At 36.8% G+C, this 18792-nt stretch overlaps 3 protein-coding genes across 4 annotated transcripts; 2 read left to right on the top strand and 1 right to left on the bottom strand.

Moving 5' to 3' along the window:
* The first annotated feature begins 93 nt into the window (after nucleotides 1-93).
* Nucleotides 94-4887, top strand: LOC117628951 (agamous-like MADS-box protein MADS4). 2 transcript variants are annotated; one of them, XM_034361495.1, is made up of 8 exons: nucleotides 94-537; nucleotides 2620-2698; nucleotides 3012-3079; nucleotides 3173-3272; nucleotides 3507-3548; nucleotides 3675-3716; nucleotides 4150-4280; nucleotides 4532-4887. In XM_034361495.1, exons 1-8 carry the CDS (start codon nucleotides 353-355, stop codon nucleotides 4605-4607), a joined length of 723 nt encoding a protein of 240 aa, XP_034217386.1. In that variant the 5' UTR covers nucleotides 94-352; the 3' UTR covers nucleotides 4608-4887. The 2 variants fall into 2 exon arrangements, with proteins under 2 accessions (XP_034217386.1, XP_034217392.1); XM_034361501.1 differs by lacking the exon at nucleotides 3675-3716.
* A 6587-nt stretch (nucleotides 4888-11474) lies between these two features.
* On the top strand, nucleotides 11475-14415 carry LOC117628978. Its single transcript, XM_034361516.1, has 2 exons — nucleotides 11475-12272; nucleotides 13958-14415. Exons 1-2 carry the CDS (start codon nucleotides 11867-11869, stop codon nucleotides 13972-13974), a joined length of 423 nt encoding a protein of 140 aa, XP_034217407.1. The 5' UTR covers nucleotides 11475-11866; the 3' UTR covers nucleotides 13975-14415.
* A 2686-nt stretch (nucleotides 14416-17101) lies between these two features.
* On the bottom strand, nucleotides 17102-17673 carry LOC117628991. Its single transcript, XM_034361527.1, has one exon. The coding sequence runs from the start codon at nucleotides 17495-17497 to the stop codon at nucleotides 17288-17290; it is 210 nt and encodes a 69-aa protein (XP_034217418.1). The 5' UTR covers nucleotides 17498-17673; the 3' UTR covers nucleotides 17102-17287.
* Between the last annotated feature and the right edge of the window lie 1119 nt (nucleotides 17674-18792).

Raw genomic sequence — 18792 nt, forward strand, 5'->3', positions numbered from 1 at the left:
ATTTGATTCCTTCTGCTTAGACTGTCTTTATCATTGTTAGCTTAATTAGCCACTCTGTTAACCCTAAGCAAAACCAGAGAACCTGGTAATGGTTTTAAGGACCTGGAAACAATAATATCAGAGAGGGCTTGAGGCAACAGAAACAGAAAAATAGAAAAATAGAAAAGAAAAAAATTAAAATATATATAAAAGAGGCAGGCAGCTTAGCTTTGTTTCCTCGTTGTTAGGTAGCTTTGTTTCCTCGGTTGTTCTTGTTCTTGTTTGCTGTGGTATAGTGAGGAAGGGAAATAAATAATAAAAAGAAGAAGAAGAAGAAGAAGAAAATTAAATAGTTTTGGAGAGAGAGAGAGAGATGGGGAGGGGGAGAGTGGAGCTGAAGAGGATTGAGAACAAGATCAACAGGCAGGTGACCTTTGCGAAGCGAAGGAACGGGCTTTTGAAGAAAGCCTACGAGCTTTCCGTTCTTTGTGAGGCTGAGGTTGCTCTCATCATCTTCTCCAATAGAGGAAAGCTGTACGAGTTTTGCAGTAGCTCAAGGTATTTTTTTTTTTAAATTTATTTTGTTTTCACCAAAACAACTAAACCCGCTTTTTTCCACGCTCCAATTTTATACAAATCAGGCAATCTCTCTCTTCACCGCGCTTTTGTTTCTCCCTTTGCTTCTCTTATAAAACGAAAATCAATTAATTCATTAATTAATTAATCAATTCGTTTCTTTCTTCTATATATCATCTGTTTCTGTTAAGCTGTCTGCTCTTTTAGATCTCCAACGCGTTGCCTTGGGTGGCCGTTTTTTGCTGTTTTCAGTTCTCGTCGTGGTCATCTGCTAGCTAGCGTTTTGGCCAAAGCTCCCTCGTGAAGATTTTGTTGTGTTTTGCTTTTGTGCTTCTCTTGAATTTTCGTGGTGTTTTTTCTTTTTCTTTTTTGATTTTTATTGCCGCTTTGGTGAATGTCTCGGTGTTTTTAGCAGGTTGAGTGTTTCTGCGTTGGCATTGCTGTTAGATCTGCAACTGGAAAAAATGAAAACGCCATCAAAAGAAGATACATAGATATAGAGAGATAGATCTCTCTCTCTCTCATCTACTGTTTCATTTCTTAACACTCTTAATTGCTAGTTATACCTAGCTTCTCTCTCTCTCTCTCTCTCTCTCTCTCTCTCTCTCTCTTTGTGTGTGAAAGTGCGTTTTGGTTTTCCCAAAGCCCTTCCTCCCCTTTTTCTCTCTTAATTTGCTCTCCCTTCCTTTCATTCAATTATCTCTCAATTTTTTCCATCATGAAAGCGATCTGGTCGATCCAAAGCATTTCAAGCTTAATTATTCTCAGGTTTTCGGTTTCCTTTTCTTCTTCATCATGGTGGCTCTTTTTCGATTTTCAGCTCTCACTTCACTTTCTTCCCGGAGGAGGAGTCAGAGCTCATACTTTCAGATGAACTAACCTGCAATTTGATCCAACAACTCTGCGATTCACAGGATCTCTCCTTCTCTCTCTCTCTCTCTTTCTCTCTCTCTCTCTCTCTCTCTCTCTCTCTCTCTCTCTCTAAAAGCCTAGCTCAATTGATTAGCTAGGGTTTTGTTTTACCTTATTTTCTCTCCTTTTTTGGTTACAAAAATTTACTATGATTTCCTCCTTCTTATTCTCTTCTGCTCCTGCAAATCTTTTGTTGTTTTATTTAATTATTCTTCTTTTTCTCGGGGTCTTGTACGATTAAGCATTCAGACTCCCAGGTTTATCTCTGTTGTTCGACTGGATATTTGAGGCGAGCAATTTTTAAAATTGCCAAAAAAGCAAATGATTAAATTACCCGGTTTCTTCAGTTCCTCATTTTGGTCCTTTAAATATACATGTTTTCCTTCATTTTCCATTGGATTAAATCCAGCCCTCTGTCTCTCTCTCTGAAAGACAGACGCAGATGTTTTTCAATCACATTTAGTACTATCTGCTTCAGATGACTTTAGGGTTTTCTTGTTCACTGTTTGTGATCTGACTTCTTCTTGTCAAGAATAACTTGCTTTCAAGTATAGTACTTTTAATTTAAGAGCTTTTTGCCAGTGATCTATCTAATCTCAGTAAAATCTCTCTCTCTATTTTTACCAAATTATATATCTTTGCTTTTCTTATATTCTGTATCTCATATAAATTGCAAAATCTAACAGGCTTTGCTTTTGTTTTTTGGTTAACTGTATCTAAGATAATGGTGAAGTAAATCCATCTTAGATCCTGTACGTACCAACTGAATTATAATATTTGTTTAAATTTATTTATAGATTTATGTTTAAAGTTATGAGATATGAAATTAATTGAAAATTAAGCCGGAGAGTATTTTATTTATTTATTATATAAGGTTTAAAGGTTTTATAATGAAGATATAGGCTCTCATAAATATTCATCTCATTCAGGATTCAGCAAACAATAAATTAAAATGACAAGGTATTTCGTACTTGTTTGCTTTTATATATGTTTTAATTATTTGTTTAATGCATATCTCACTCTCCCAGGCTTGTGATATCTCTGTATTTTATTCCCTAATCCATCATTCACACTTGGTATTTTGTATGCCCTTGTAATTAATTAAGTTCCAAAGGAAGATTTTACATGTTTCTTTGTGTTACTATTATACAGCATGCTCAAAACTCTTGAGAGGTACCAGAAGTGCAACTATGGAGCACCAGAGACAAATGTATCTGCAAGGGAGGCCTTGGTAATACAGTGTTATTATTTAATTAGTCGCAATGGAATTATGCTTAGTACTGTACATAATAAAGAATATTGATGGGAAACATAAATAAACAACTGAAAAATATTATGACAATGGGTTTTAATTAAACTTATGGAGAGAATTTGTTGATGGTATCACTCCCTCTCAGTTTTATTCCTTCAAATGTCAAACAATTCTTATTCTTATAATCAAACCAAGAAATCTTATATTATTGTGTCTCATGGGGAAATATTTTGAATTCGAATCTTTGTCCTTGAGCTGAAGACATCTTATCTTACTGCTGCTCTGATCCTAGGAATTGAGTAGCCAGCAGGAGTATTTGAAGCTCAAGGCACGTTATGAAGCCCTACAACGAAACCAAAGGTTATTGTCCTTCCTGTCTTCAGTTATACAAAATTGTTTGAAAGGCTAAAAATTAGGTTTTACCAAATATGACATTTCTTGTTACTACCTTAGGAATCTTCTTGGAGAAGATCTTGGCCCTTTAAGCAGCAAAGAGCTTGAATCACTTGAAAGGCAGCTGGATATGTCTCTGAAGCAGATCAGATCGACACGGGTACCTAACCTGACCACCTTACCATTTGTATACTGTACATCTAGTGTGTAATTCTCAACAATTCCCTGCATGCTTAAGGGTTTTTAGCATTTTATGCTCATGGTTGGATTTTCCAAGTATACTTCTCAGCTGACTGCGAATCAAAAACTAATCTGATTTTCCAAATTTCCTCCAAGTAAAACCTGCATGACTTAAAACAATATATCTGTAACTTAGTATATTCTTACTTTACAGACCCAATGCATGCTGGATCAGCTCACAGATCTTCAGCGAAAGGTACGTATGAGGACGCATCTATCGTTATGTATTTCGTGTTGAGTTTATTTTACTTCCATTTCCACCAAAAAAGAAAAATGTATAATTTTCCAGTATATTTATTCAATGGTTTTTATTGGCGCACAGGAGCACATGCTAAATGAAGCAAATAAGACCCTGAAACAAAGGGTAGGCAATGTTTCCAGCCATTCTAGTTTTAAATGATTATGAATAGAAAACTATAATTCCCAAGTGCAGCACTTACTTTTTTCATAATCTTGAATTATTTAGGATGGTATGCAAAGTGTTCATGCTTTTGTTCTACCTCTAAATCTAATGCCCCCTCCCCTAAAACGACATGACTTGTTTAGGGTTGTACTATTGCTTCTCTCTCTCTCTCTCTCTCTCTCTCTCTCTCACACACACACACACACACACACCAAAAACGACATCTGACCAAATTAATTGGTTTTCCATTCTGTTAGGCTTCACCTTGATTTTATATTTCATAATACTTACTTTTACTGATTAAGATATTTTAGAATATCTAGAACAGTTCATATATATGCTTAGCAAAAATTTCAGATAGTTGTTGACTACGTGACTTTATTATGGTTTGCAGTTGTTTGAGGGATACCATGTAAATTCACTCCAAATGAATCCAAATGCTGACGAGTACGGCCGGCAACAAACTCAAGCTCATGGCGATGGCTTCTTCCATCCCTTAGACTGCGAGCCGACGTTACAGATTGGGTATGTATTAGTTATGGATTTATGATAAGCTCTCTAAATTACATGAGGAAGCCATTCATCTGGCCTAGTAGATATGGGAACCAAAACTGCTGATCAGAGAAAACCTACTTTCAAAATAATGACAGTTGAATTGGTGGGGGAATTAGGAAGGATTCTTGATATTAAACAAGACCTGTAATTTCAAAGCGCATGGATGAATCTTTTCATTGAGTCATCTTTCTCATCAAATGTATGTGTTAATAATTTTGCAGATACCAGAACGATCCAATATCAGTGGTCACAGCAGGTCCAAGCGTGAGTAATTACATGGCAGGATGGTTGCCATGATAATAGAAAGTGTGTATGGAGAGCAGCCAGCCATGAATGGTAATGCATATTTTCTTTTGATAAGAAGATACAGTATGTTCCTTTATGTTTCTTCTTCTTTTTTTTCTTTTTTTAAATTTGACCAAAAAAGGACCATATTGTAATTGTATGGACTTATGCCATAACTCTGGACCTGAAGAGTTGTGTGTGCATGCTCTCAAGCAACTGTGCTTTCTTTCTTTTAGCTTCGCAAGCTTTGCTTTTGAATTAATAATATATCTTTCTAATATTAGACTCTGTATGATTTTGGTGTGTGTAATGTATGCCTTGCGGCCCTTGGCCATCTTATCTACAATATTGTAAGGTAGGCATTCTTCTAAGTTGCCTTGTGCATGGCCAAATAACCAGCTTCTGTAATGAGGGGTTATGTTGACGGGTTCAATCTAACAGTTCAGCAATAACTCTACATTAGATTTGACAGCTATTAAAGACCCCTTCATTATAACCCCACATTCTAGCCTCTTTGAATTTTGCTAAACAAGATCAGCTAGGCTATAAACAACACGGGCCAACGGCCCAAGAAGCTCAATACTTCTAGTTGTGGAGGCCCATTACCTCAATGTTGAAGATCACGAGGGTTGTCTAATTTCGAAAGCAAAAGAGAAAGGGACACTTGATTGCATTTGTTGCTTGTGAGATTTAAATAAAGAAACAAGATTTTGAACCACCAATTGATATTTATTTCCTTGGACTTACAAGAAAAACATGGTGATGTATTAGGCGTAGAGGGATTCTCTCTATCTATCTCTCTCTCTCTCTCTCTCTCTCTCTCTGTATATAGACAACAAGGAATATATGTGAGTCAAGAATGGTTTGGGTTTTGCTTCAATCTTCAAAACTCTAAATTGTCTCATGTCATGGTTTCTAGCTCTGCTACAAGACGACGAGCTTGCAATGTCATAATATTGCATACATTTACAGGTGGCATATATTCATATCCAAGAAGATGCATGAAAATCCATTATTGTTTAAATATTAGCACGTGAGACACAACAAAAACGTTTCACATCAAAGCTATAACTTTTCAATGCCTTGAAGAAGACAATGGAACAAATTTGTCAATCTATGCGGGCCCAACGTGATCGTGAAATCGGGGAAGGAGGATCATGTCGGGAATATAACCAAACTTCTCATTTGAAACTACAAATTAATTATTCATCATTCAAGGTAAAACTTTATAGGAATTATATTAAGAGAGATTTACTATTATACCGAACATAGGAATTTAAATTAAAAATAAAATTTTATACATGAAATTGACTTTTAAAACACACTTAAAACCTATTTATAACATAACAAAAAAGCTTCGAACTTCTTATAAATTACAAAATTATTTTTCTTAAAACAAGCCCAATCCCAAAACCTCATTAAAAAAAAAAAAAAAAAAACCTAAAACACTCAATAGAGCATCAAAATAATTTAATAATCAAATTTAATTTAATAGGGCCAGTTGTTATTTTTTGGGTTTGTTTATAGAAATTAAATAGTGTAGGGTTTATCTATATCACTAATGTTAAGAATGGGTATATAACTAAATATCTCTTATATTAATTCTTCCTATCTAGGTTTTAGAGTTTAATTAGTCAATTAGTTTTAATGAATTGTTGAATTAGAGAATAATAAATTAAGTAGTCGGTGCTAGTTGGTAGGTAGGTGGTATTGTGGTAGGAACACTTGTGGACCCAAGAAGTTTTTAGCGGAGGTGCAATTTTGAAAGACTAAAAGCTTTATTAAAAAAATTATATAATTAAAAATTAAAAAAAAAAAAAAGACATATCATGAATCTGTTTGAATTACAAGACTATTATTGATGAATCAATTTTTATAAGAGACTTAGAGTTCTCTCAAAATAAAATTTTAAAATTTTAAAAAAGGAAAAACACAGACATGGTAATGAGGATGTAAAACAAGTTATGAATTTTCTGATCTTTTATAAAGAATTGGTGGTTGTGACGTAAGGAACTCTTTCTTAAAAATAAACGAAGTCTCTTCATTTGACCAACAACAAAAAAGAAAAAAAAAAAAGCAAAATATCCCTATTACTGAAGGAATTCCTTTTCCGTCTATAGTGCGGTTAATTATTTTATTTTATTTTTCCTTTAGTCCAAAACGACGTCATTTTGGAAAAGGATTTTAAAACCACCACAAAAAAAACCAAAAAAAAAAAAAAAAAAAGGTCACGTTGCGCACAGCGAATAGCATAGAGCAGTGCAGCAAATGAGGGTTCAAAGAGGACTTTTGTCGAACAGGTGGCGTGCGCTTGAGCAAAAGGGCAACATTATAAAAGTATAACCTATAAAATAATATATACAAGACAAACATGTCATCAACTAATTAATTCATTAAATCTCATTGATCGATAATTCATTATTCATACAAGCAAGAACACCAAAATTATTATAATAGTTTTCTCTATTTCATGACAATAAAAGCCTTTGACTAGTTTTCTCATAGGAACTCTATGACAAAATGTAATGGAAGTAATTCTTTTAGCTATAGGATGAAGAAAAGGAAAGCTAGTGATATGAATGTTTTTCCAAAAAATCTAAAAAAAGTTGATCACATGTTTATCAACTCAGAATTGATGCATAATGTAATTAGTCCAAGGTAAAGTTTCTAATGCTTTCAAAAAGAAAAAGATTGTTTCTAATATCAATTAACATTAATTTCACACTAATGGGGGAAAAATTTTATTATGTTTACACTTTTGCCTTTGTAAAGATTTGCAAGTTAACCTCTTAGCTAGCAGAAGTGGGCTAAATCTAATTTTGAGTTGAAAGACAAGAAAAGTCACCTATGACACGACCCGACCCAATTTCCGCTTTGGAAACCGAGCCGAATCCTGTGCATGTCCGACACCTGGCGAATGTCGGGCACGAATGACCTTCTTACCCTTTCCTTTTTCAATTTCTTTTTAACATTTTTCTCCCGACTTCTGCCGAAAATTCGGCAGAGTCCCCCCTGTATTTTGACCATACCCAAAGTCTTCCACCTGTCAAACAGTCTCAAAAAAAAACCTACCAACTGCCAGACTAAGTCAACAAACAGAATTCAACCTCAGCTTCTTATGTTTAACAAGATATCAGAGCATTTCTATACAGATTTACAGGATTCAGAAAAGTTACAAACGAACTCCTACACTTTGGTGGTGGGTCGGGAGCTAGGATGATGGCCCGGGCGGTTTCCTTCGTTCTTCTACGGCCTGGGGGCGAAAAACAAGTTAAAATTGTGAGTGGACCAAAAATCAAGTTCGTAAACACATTTGAGAATATAATAACCCCCGTTTGAAAAACATAAGGATTTAAAAAACCATGATCTGAATATAATCAATTCAAGATATCCAATTAAACATAAATAAACATAACTATGTAAATATTCACGTACTAAGCAAAATATATCAGTATAACACATGTTTGAGTATCGAATGTACTGATAGAAATGAATGACACAATAACTGCATTAAAAGCTTAAAATTTGTTTAAAACTGCCACCTAATTGTACCCCTGAAAACCGTTAATTCCCTGGCAGGTCTCGGGCGTCACACAGGCTACCCGAGCCGCAAACTGGCGAAATCAGGGGACTATGATCAGCCTGATCCGCAGGTAGGTCCTCGATGACACCAAGTCACTCGAGTCGCTCAGGCAGGATACAGGGGACCGTAGTCAGCCTGATCCGCAATCCTGGCAGGTCTCGGGGACACGAGTCAGCCGAGCCGCAATCCTGGCAGGTCTCGGGACACCAAGTCTGCCGAGCCGCAAATCCTGGCACTCACGGTCCGAGCGTCCCCGGAACTCGTGAGGCAAAGTCAAGTGCACTGACTAACTGAAATCGGACTGGATGTCCGTAGATATCGGTCCAACTCTGGGTAATCACCAATATATGGTGGGTACATGGTGGTCTAATAACTGTCTCTGATAAAATCTGATATCCTCTGTACTCTGGTAAATCTGAGCTAAATTACTATTTCTGGCTCAAAAACCTCAAATATGTTGCTTGGCTAATTTTTATAAAAATAAATAAAGATATTTTCATAATAAAACTCATACCATAACACTTATTCAAGATCAAATAGAAAATACAATTATAGAATCTTTTTAAGAAAGAAAAGTCCACTCACTCCTGGTCCGAGCTAGCTGGACCCTTCGAAGGTCCCTCCTGTGGGTTAGCTGGACTCCTGGTGCCTGATTAACCAAGAATAATAAATTAGTAAACTGCTGGATAAAAAGAATTTAACTTAAACACCCTGCCCCGGCTCCTAGAATACGTGCTTTTCAATTCAAATTACTCCTATGCCCACATTAGCCCTTTTAGACACTTGGACCAGTTTTGGAAGGTCCGATGCTCAACTAAGCGATAGACTGCCAGATCGGCCGACCCGGGACCCGCGGGGTCCACGATCTCCGATGGCCAATCTGATCATCCCTGAAGGTTTCTCACACGGCGGGAACCAAGTTCTGCGAATTTGGTCCGAATCGGACGGTCGGATTGGCCAAAATCGCGTTATCGCTTAAAACTCAAACCCTAGACCCAGGGTTCGCGATTTCGGAGTATCCGGGACTCCGATTCGAAATCCGTCGAATCCTACGTGATCCTGAAATCACGTAGACCGACATATCCAAAATTCAGCGCGATCCAACGATTACACGACACTGCACCCACGGATCGCGTGATATGAAAAATCCGTTCGGGGCTTAAACGGACTCCGAATCGAGATCCGCGAAATCCCACGCGCTCGTGACGACACGAGGACCTCAAAACTGGCCAGAGCCGTGCCACCAGCCTGGCCCACGAGCCGCCACACGCGCGGGCAGATCGGGTGTCCAAAGCGATTACGGTCCGTCGAAAAATCTTGGAACCGAGACTCCAAACTCCTACCCTAGGTAAAACACCCCATTTGGAGTCACTTTTGTTCTTGGACAACCCCAAAAAAGTGGCCGGAAATGGCCGATCAGCGCGGCCGAAGTTCGGCCGATTTTCAATTCGAAAATTAAGCAACCTAGAGATGAAATCGATCTAAACCCAGCCAACCATCAGTTAGAGCACACAAAATAGGTGGAAAACCATACCTCACTCGAAAGATTTGGTGGCGAAATGAGGGAGAACGAATGGCTTGAAGTTTGGGTGAATTCCGGCGAGAAATCGCCAGTTTCCGGCCGATACGCGGCGGTCCAAGGCCGGCGACTGGTCACGGGAGGAAGGCGGCGACACGGTGAGTCGAAAGGGACCGGTGGCGACGGTCGTCGTGCTCCGTGGTGGCGGCGAGCTCGAACTGAACGGGGATGGGGCGCTGCGCTGCGCTCGGGGAGGAGAGAGAGAGAGGAGAGAGAACTGAGGAGAGAGAAGGGAGAGGGAGAGATAAAAATCTGACTTTGCCAAATTACTGTTTTGCCCTTCGCAATGTTTTGATCGTATTTTCTTCGTTAGAACTCCGATTCGGGTCTACTCCGTGTCCACGGACTCGTGTCGCCGTGCTCTACGCAACGGCGCAAACGAAATTCCCAAATTCTTTTACGATTAAAAAGTCAAATTTTCCTCCATTAAAATATGCGAGGGCAAAATCGTCTTTTGGCTATAATAAAGAAATCTTAATTTTTAGATATTTTGGTTTAGGTCCTTACAACCTAGGCTTAGCCCAAGTTAGTACCTTGCTAGGTCAGTCTCTGGCCTCTTCCTGCAACATTTTCTCCGGAGAAGGGAAGTGCATCTGCACCTTCTTACGCCTTTGTAAGTTTGTCACTGAGTAAGAAGTCATAATTAGATGTCAAAATTAACATCGATGCTATGAGTAATTACCGAAATATGATCATATGGTATAACTCATCTACATGATATAAGTGAATATAAACACTACATCCTAAAAACGAGAAATCTTAACTCCGTCATCTATCTAAATTATAACTATGTCTACGTGTTTCAATACCATACAACCATTTCTCCCACTCCAATTGGGCTAACCAATCTTCCCATCAGAAGATATTCAAGAACATGTGTTTTATAACCTATTCGAGCATGACAAGTCTAATTATTTTTTATATTCTTCTACTATGCTACCCTCTCTTGGGATAAGCTAAAATAATGAATCACGACATGGCATCGTCGGCGACCATTAACTTTTAAATATTCAATATTTGCAGGGCCTGCAAATGCCACGTATCGGGATCAACTCAATTATATCTGTCTCCAACCACCTTGCATACAACCAAATCTAACACGTTTTGATTAAAAGATTTCTCCAATTATTGGTGAATTACCTCAGAATCCTAATTTCATTAGCTTGCCTAACAATGAGTAAAACAATTAATTTCTCGATAATTTCAGCAAACTCACACCTCATAAAAAACAGATTATTTGTTTGTCACAATTTTACAACACTATTTATGTATTAATTAGTATGTAATTATAAATGTCTCCTAATTAAGCATCATCCAGCTAAAAACAATTTGACCGACCTTATGCATTTTCACAAATTCTATCAATTTTTAGGGTTTTTCCTGTAAATTAATTATAAAAAATATTTTACTTTTGCGCCGAATATAAATTTTCTTTTTAAAAAAGAAAAAAGAAAAAAGGAAGAAGTAAAGAATAATATTCTTGACAAAAAAAAGAAGAAGAATATATATATTTTTTATTTACCAAAAAAGAATAATAATATTTGGAGGCGGTTGTTTGTGGGAGAAGATAAGGTCCCACGTCATCTGGTTCCCGCCCACTCATCACTGACTGCACTTCCACTCCAATCCACATCGCGTGTGCCACATGCGCACAGCTTACGTGTCTTCCTATCCAAACTTCCTTTCGATCTCGTTTTTTGCTTTTGTATATTTTAATTCCCGATAAACCGCGCAAAGAGCTTCCATTTATAGCCGACTTTTCTTATTCCCGTCGTCTGTCTTTTCTTTTCCTACGAACCAAACAGAGGATTTCCGAGAGAGAGAAAAGAAAAGAAGAGAAAATCGGCTCTCAGAGATCTTGATAAACAAACAAACAAACAAACAAACCTCGGCCTCTCAAAACTCACCACTTGTATTTTAATTATTACCAAGGTCAAGAAGAAAAGAGCCCAATCCAATCACACCAACGCTGTAGATAGACTTCTCCAATTTCTTTTATCCATTTGCCTCGTTTCTAGCAATATTCAGGAATTTCGATTTTCTCTCAAAGAATTTTAGGTTTTAAACATTGTTGACCTCAATACCCTAATTTTCTCGGGCAAAAAAAAGATGATGCGAAGGCAAGACCAGCAAGACCAACAAGACCAGCAATCGAGGGTTTTCTACGAGCTATCGGCTCTGGTTCTCAACCTCCTCCGATCTCCTCCCACGCCGATTCAGTTTTCCAATCACTCACCGGTGGTGCCCTCCTCTTCGCCGTCTTCGTCGAGGCGGCCGCCGGCGGCGGCGACGCAGATTTCGCCGGCGGGGTTCGCCTCGCTGATGCTGGGGATTTCGATGGCTCTGATGCTCTGTGGATCGGTGACTTTCTTCATTGGTTTCATATTGATGCCTTGGGTTCTCGGATTGGTTATGGTGTTCTACGTGGCTGGCATCGTCTCCAGCCTCTCTGTTTTGGGAAAGTCGATTCTTTGTTACGCGTCGGCCCCGTCATCACCGCGAAAGGAGATTCCTGGTAAAGATTATAGCTTTTGCTTTTAATTATCTGCTTATTGATAGTAATTAATGTTTGTTTTGTCCTTTTCCTGGACCTGGAGTAATCTGTGTCTGGTTCCATGGTTTATGGATTTTCTTTGCTGCCTGGAATCTTGGTATTAAAAGGTTTGTCTGTTTTTCTTATTGATTAGATCATTTGTTTCCATTTGCTTCTTGAAAAGAACCAGGAAAACATGTATTTAAGATTAAATTTTTTAGTCAGAACAGAAAGTGGTAATATTTGGAATTATAATCAAATCAGTTAACATTTATTTGGTATCGACCGACTAAATTTGATCAGAATTAGAATAGCTCGTGATTGAGAAGAACTAAACAAATATATTTGCCATCATGTAAGTAACACCAACTAGAACTTTAGCCTTACATTTTTTAGAGCACCGATCCATGTGTTGCATATGGCTCACCAAATTAAACTTTAGTATTCGGCCTTGCCCTTGTATCTGCACTTCTTCATTGGAATTGTGTATTGTTATGATATTTTTCCAAAGGAAAAGTAAGGATGAAGCAATTTTGTTTTTGTTTTTTTTCTTCATGTATTCTTGATGCTTCTAATAGTCAGTAATAGTGGAGGTTTTGGATGGATTCTTTGGGGTTCTCATCTGTGTAGGGTTGTAGCCATGAAGCAGACTCAAAATTAGAAATAAAGCAATTGCGATGTAATGAATTTTGAAATTGCAATTACTTTCTATAATTGTTTCTTTCCCTAAATTCAATAATTATTGATGTGCTTGGCCAAAGTACCATGATTTGCACACATTTAACGTGCCACCTCTTTATTTTTCCTTATTTCCACTTTGATTGCCACCACATATTATGTATCTTATATGCAAAATCTCATTGTCGAAAAACTTCAAAATTTTGTTTTTCCTCTTGAAAGTGAAGAAAAATGAGTTGGGCATCTTTGTTTTATGTTTGATTGAATATTTGTCAAATTTCTTATGTATCATGATGTGGGGTTCCTTTTCCTTTGTGTGTAACTAGGATAGTTTTTCCTTTATATTTCTGATCTGTTAATTTGGGTAGTCCTACAATCTTGAAGTTCCTAGAACAGAAACAAACTGGAAGGTTTTGTTTTACCGTGTGAGGCTGCTCAGGAAGATAAACACTTCTGTTGAATATGCTACTGGGATATATGCCAAAAGTGCTGGTTTGACATTTGAGATTTGACATTTGAGTGGATTGAGAGAACAAATTCTTAGATTAGATTAAGTTCGAACTCTGCTTGGATCGAAAGTAGCTCCAATTAGATGAGCGTTAAGAGTTCTGGCTTGTTGATATGATGCTTAGGTATTGAAAGTGATATATGGCGGATAATTAGTTGGGGATATATTCTCTGATCAAGTCAATCCAGGAAAGATGCTGGGAAGGTAAGGCCTATAATCACATGTTTGACATATATTTGACATATATTTGTTTCTGGGCCATCATCCCTGATCTTTCTCTTAGTCAATCAGATGCATTTTCCCCTGCCACAAGATTAATAGTGTACTTGGGGTATCTGTCCTTCCGTTCCTTATGCACAGGAAGTATTATTGTTTGCTGTCTTGGTTGGTACTTCTAGTTGGAAATTTCATTTAAAATGTAAAGTAATCATGCTGGGAAGATTGTTTAATAACCATCTGTATAAATTTTCTATTGCTGCAGCATGGAAGTTATTGTGAAGAAGAGGAGGGTGGTTCAAGAGAGTGGAAATGTTCATTGAAGGAGGATGGAGCAGCACAAATGTCCGGGTGAGGGGTGTGCTGCATATAGCGATGTATAGCCGAAATTAATCGAGAGGTTCTTGAAGTGTTGATGCATGAACAGTAGATAAAATGTTTATTAATGTTCTACTGAATATGTGGAAGTGGCTTCTAATAGTGAATTGTTGAAGGATGATGTTAAAGTACTTCCATCCAATGAATTCCTACTTTCGAGGAGATGGAGGGGATGTTGCTTGCTAAGCCTCTTTTACTTCTATTTTGCTGTTGTTCCGTACATATCATATCTCTTGTTCTCAAATTTGTAAAAGTTATATAGCTCAGCTGGTTACATTATTCATTTGTGCTTTTCTTAAGCAAAATAAGAAATGGAGTAAGGTCTATGTCACGATGTTATTTTATTTTTCGTGGGGTAATTTTTATGATAAGATAGAAAAAAGTTATTAATGAGAAAGCACAATTTTTTATGTTATGTTTTTTCTTAGAACATCCACAATCATGCTCCTTATTTTTGTAGTTGAAATTTGACTAAAAACATTATAAAACTATTTTAGGAGCTCTTTATAAAATTTCAATTCCCTCCAACCTTGCTCTCTAGTTTAGCGGATCATAAATTATTTGTTTCTTTTTTAAGTGTAGCATAAATGCTCCATCTTCATATGAAATTTTAAAAATAAAATAAAATATAGCATTAAATAAATACTTAAAATAACATTAAAGTAAAGCAATATTTAATTATAGGGAGGCTATTGAGAGTTCTTTCTCTCTCATATTTAGGAGCTTCTAGAGGTCTTTCTTTTTAAGAGTTGGATAGACAGTATGGTTAGAGGTGGATTTTCTCACTTTCTCCCTAAATTTTATCTAAAGAAGATGGTTTATGAAGTTCATTATGGATGCTCATCATCTTTTCGAATGTCCCAATTATTGTTCATTTCCCTTCCCCTATCGAAAGAAACACTGTGGTACAGGTCTTGGTTTTAGGTTTTTCAACGAATAGGTTGGTAATTGACTTATGGGGTAGGGATGGGAATTGTTGAGTGTCCTGCTCTCAACGTGCCCTTTTTTCATTTTTGTTTCTAATTTCAAACGAACGGATATGGATGGCTTCACTTTCAGGGCCAGCAAAGCAACCCATCCAGGTGGGGATGAAAAGGCATGGGATTGATTCTCTAGAAATCGTCGTCCCGATAACCAATTATTTTGGTCAAATGTCGTTTTTGATGTGAGAGAGAGAGAGAGAGAGAGAGAGAGGCAATAGTACAACTCTAAACAAGTCATGTCGGGGGGGTGGCGGCATTAGAATTAGACGTAAAACACCAGCGTGAACACTTTGCATACCATCCTAAATAATTGAAGATGATGATGTAACTTAAAGAAAAATTGATTGTTTGGCAAGTGGAAAGCTGCGTGCAGCGATGTTCAACTGTGTGAAAAAGTCAGTTGAGTGAAGTGGAGTACCAAATGGAGGATAAAATTGCGTAGGAAATTGTCAAAAAATATTAAGTAGATGACATCAAACTATGCTAGGTGTTTTAAAGATATTTGGAGCGGTCTCTGTCTACATATATCAAGCATGTCTGACTGAATTATATTTGATTGGCTTCTTTACCCTACAATAGTTGGAACATCTCATTGGCCATTGGGTCAATTGAGCTTAAGTACGAGGGAAAGAGGCAAATAGTGTTGTACGTGCCAAAAGTGTTTGTGGGCTTCTGGAGAACATTGCGATGCTTCAGATTTTTTGCAGGCTATATTTTAGTTGCAATGTGTTGCTTGTTGGTTAAAAAAGGCTAGTTTGGGCTCAATGCTAACGTTTTCTCTATATGCATTAGGCATGTCATTACTAGTGTTTTACTTTTCTATTAGGAAGAGAAGATGAATGATTAGGTAATGTGACGATGGTGTTGCACTCGTTGATCTTATGTTGGTAGAGCATTAAGGCAAACAATAGCAATGTAATTACGATCAGGAGTTGTTAACTGGAAATTAGATTAAATATGTGTTTGGAAAAAGAAGAGAATTCCAATGAGGAGTTGTCAACTAGGAACTTAAGATTAGGAGAGGATTTGAGTTGAGTGTATTTGAAGTTTGTTCAAATAAGTTGTTTGTTCTTGAGAGAGATTGGTTGTCCCTTGAATCAAATCTGTTTCAGTTGTTTATAACCTTTTTGGTTCCTTGGTTTTGTAAGCTTGGCAAAGGAGTATTCTGATTGAGTACCAGTTTTTTCCCTTCTAGTGAGTTTAGCATGCTTCTGATTTTTTCTTAATTCTCGTGATTTAGCTGGTTTAAGCAAGTTGGTGCTACTAATCTTCACGGTTCAAATCACATTTAATGCGGTTGTCATGCCTTCCTTATGCCGTTTGACTTTCCATCAGTTGTCGAGGTCAACTTTGAGTTCAAAATTGGATGTTCGCGCCTTTAACCAAATAAAAGCAACGGTCTTCTAGGATTAGCTAAAAATCTGTAAATAAACAAATCCTCTGATCTTTGTTTATTTAACCCAATAATTTCTTTTTCAAAACCAATTATGAAACACTACGTATTGACAGAAACCTTGATTGTCCTTTTAATTCATAAATTAACATTATCTGTTAAATTTATGAGTTTTAAGAAAAGAAATAAACTTGTTATTTTGGAGGATTCAATCATTATTTGTTTTTAACAGCCATTTAATTTGGCTTTATAGACATTAATTGATTTCTATAATCTTCATCGAACATACTTTATCCGATGACTCCTTGTCTTTTCTGGTTGACCAATGTTTCTTTAACATCCAGTGCTGTCTGATGGGCTTTTGGGCCTTTGGACATGAATTTCTTTTCTGGTTTTTTTGAAAATTGGGCTTTAATTGACTAACCACAAAATCGGCCCATTGATGGTAAAAAATTATTATTATTATTATTATTTTGGGTCTGAATTTGATGGTAGAAATTGAGTTGTGCTAATTTTGGTACAAACAAGTGTTTTGTTTTTCCACGCTGTACATAATATGTATACGGACACTTATGAACAAAAGTGCTTTCTAGCCGAACTAGCAATAAATTATAAAACACAATTTCTATTTTGATAAACATAAAATATGATCCCATTGATTAAACATTATTTGTTTCATTGCTTCATCTTCTAAAAAACTAGAATTCCAGAGTGTTGAAAACAAACAAAACAATCTGAACAAGTCAAAGCAGTAGTAAAATCCTGTCAAACAAGCATTAAAAAAATGAAAATGGGAAAGCAAATCTTAAAACCAAATCGGTAGCTAAATAGGCATATGGTCTCATCCAGTGTAGATGTGAACGCCAACAGCGATGAGGAAGATGGTGAGGAGGCCAAAGAAGATGATGGTGTGGACGAGGATGGAAATCCCACTGGTATGCATGCTCCCGAACTCCACCACTCTTCCCCTCCCAGGCAGCTGGAACAACAGCCCTGGACTTAGCAGCACGAACAGCACCACTGCTATCACTACCGGCCCCCAATCCGCCATTGTTATCTTCTTCTTCTTCCTTCTTTCGTTTACTTCTCTGTGTTTGTGTTTTGACTGTCACCAAGATTTTCTGCGTGCCCTTGTTTTAAAAGGGAAGGAAGAAAAGAATCAAAGAGTAATTGAGCAACTGAAGAAAGGAATGTTCAAAAGAAGGAGAATCAGTGTGGAAGAAGAAATCTTCTGCCAGCTTATCTTTATATATATATGTATATTTAGCAAAATGCTTAATATAAGACCTCAATTTTTTCTTCCAACTTTTGTTTATTTCTTAAAGATTGATTGAGGTGGGTGCCTTGTGGAGGATGCTAATTAGACACATGGCAATGGAGCAACGTCATGAACAAAACCCTTTTAACAGGTGTGCTATATGATCTTCCTCCTTAATCCTTTTGATTATGACACCCTAATATCATATACAAGTTAATCATATTCTTTACTTTTAATAATTCCTTGTCTTCACTCACAAGTCTCTTCTTCTTCAGTGTTCACTGAACAAATAAAGAACCAATTATAGCCCTCAAAATTCCTGCAGAGTTCCAATCAGGCCCCTAATTTTTTTTTTCTTTTGCTCTCTCCCTCCGTTTCAGAGCACTCAATTCTAACTACCTTTTGACCCAAACATGAGAAATTATAAAATACTACGATAGTATGATTATGTAGTACATCTTTTACACGTGTTATATATTTGCCTTTATTTACTAATTAGGGATATGTAAATCAGTATTTGGTATTATATATTTGTGGATAGATGGGTAATTTCCGAAACTTTGAGATGAGAAGAATATCGTTACTCTGCAAGTTTTGCAACATTCACATGATGTAGGCTATTGGACACTCTGTTTTAATTGAAACAATATTGAACCTACATTTTCGAATTTGTATTAATTTGCTGTGCCCATCCAATCCAATCCAACTCTATGAAAAACTAGTGGTTGGTTATGGATCATCATCAACATTTCCGGATTGTCTGCAATTGATTGTGTTCAAGTAATTGACTTGGGTGATTCTCTAACTCTCTTTCATCACAGTGTTGCTTTTACCTCAGCAAGATGAACTTGGTCCAAGAAATATATATATATACACACACACACAGAATTTCTGTTTAGGGATTGATAGGATTTTTAGTACCTGTGCAAACAGGGTTAAAATCACATAAAATACTTGCAAGAATACAAGGCTATAGTAGTATAGATGCTCATGCAAGTATTTTATGTGATTTTAACCCTGTTTGCACAGGTACTAAAAATTCTATCAAGAAATTGGCGCCGTTGTCGGGGATTGTTTTAACTAATTTG

The sequence above is a fragment of the Prunus dulcis genome, chromosome 1 (assembly GCF_902201215.1).
Source record: "Prunus dulcis chromosome 1, ALMONDv2, whole genome shotgun sequence".
Lineage (NCBI taxonomy): Eukaryota > Viridiplantae > Streptophyta > Magnoliopsida > Rosales > Rosaceae > Prunus > Prunus dulcis.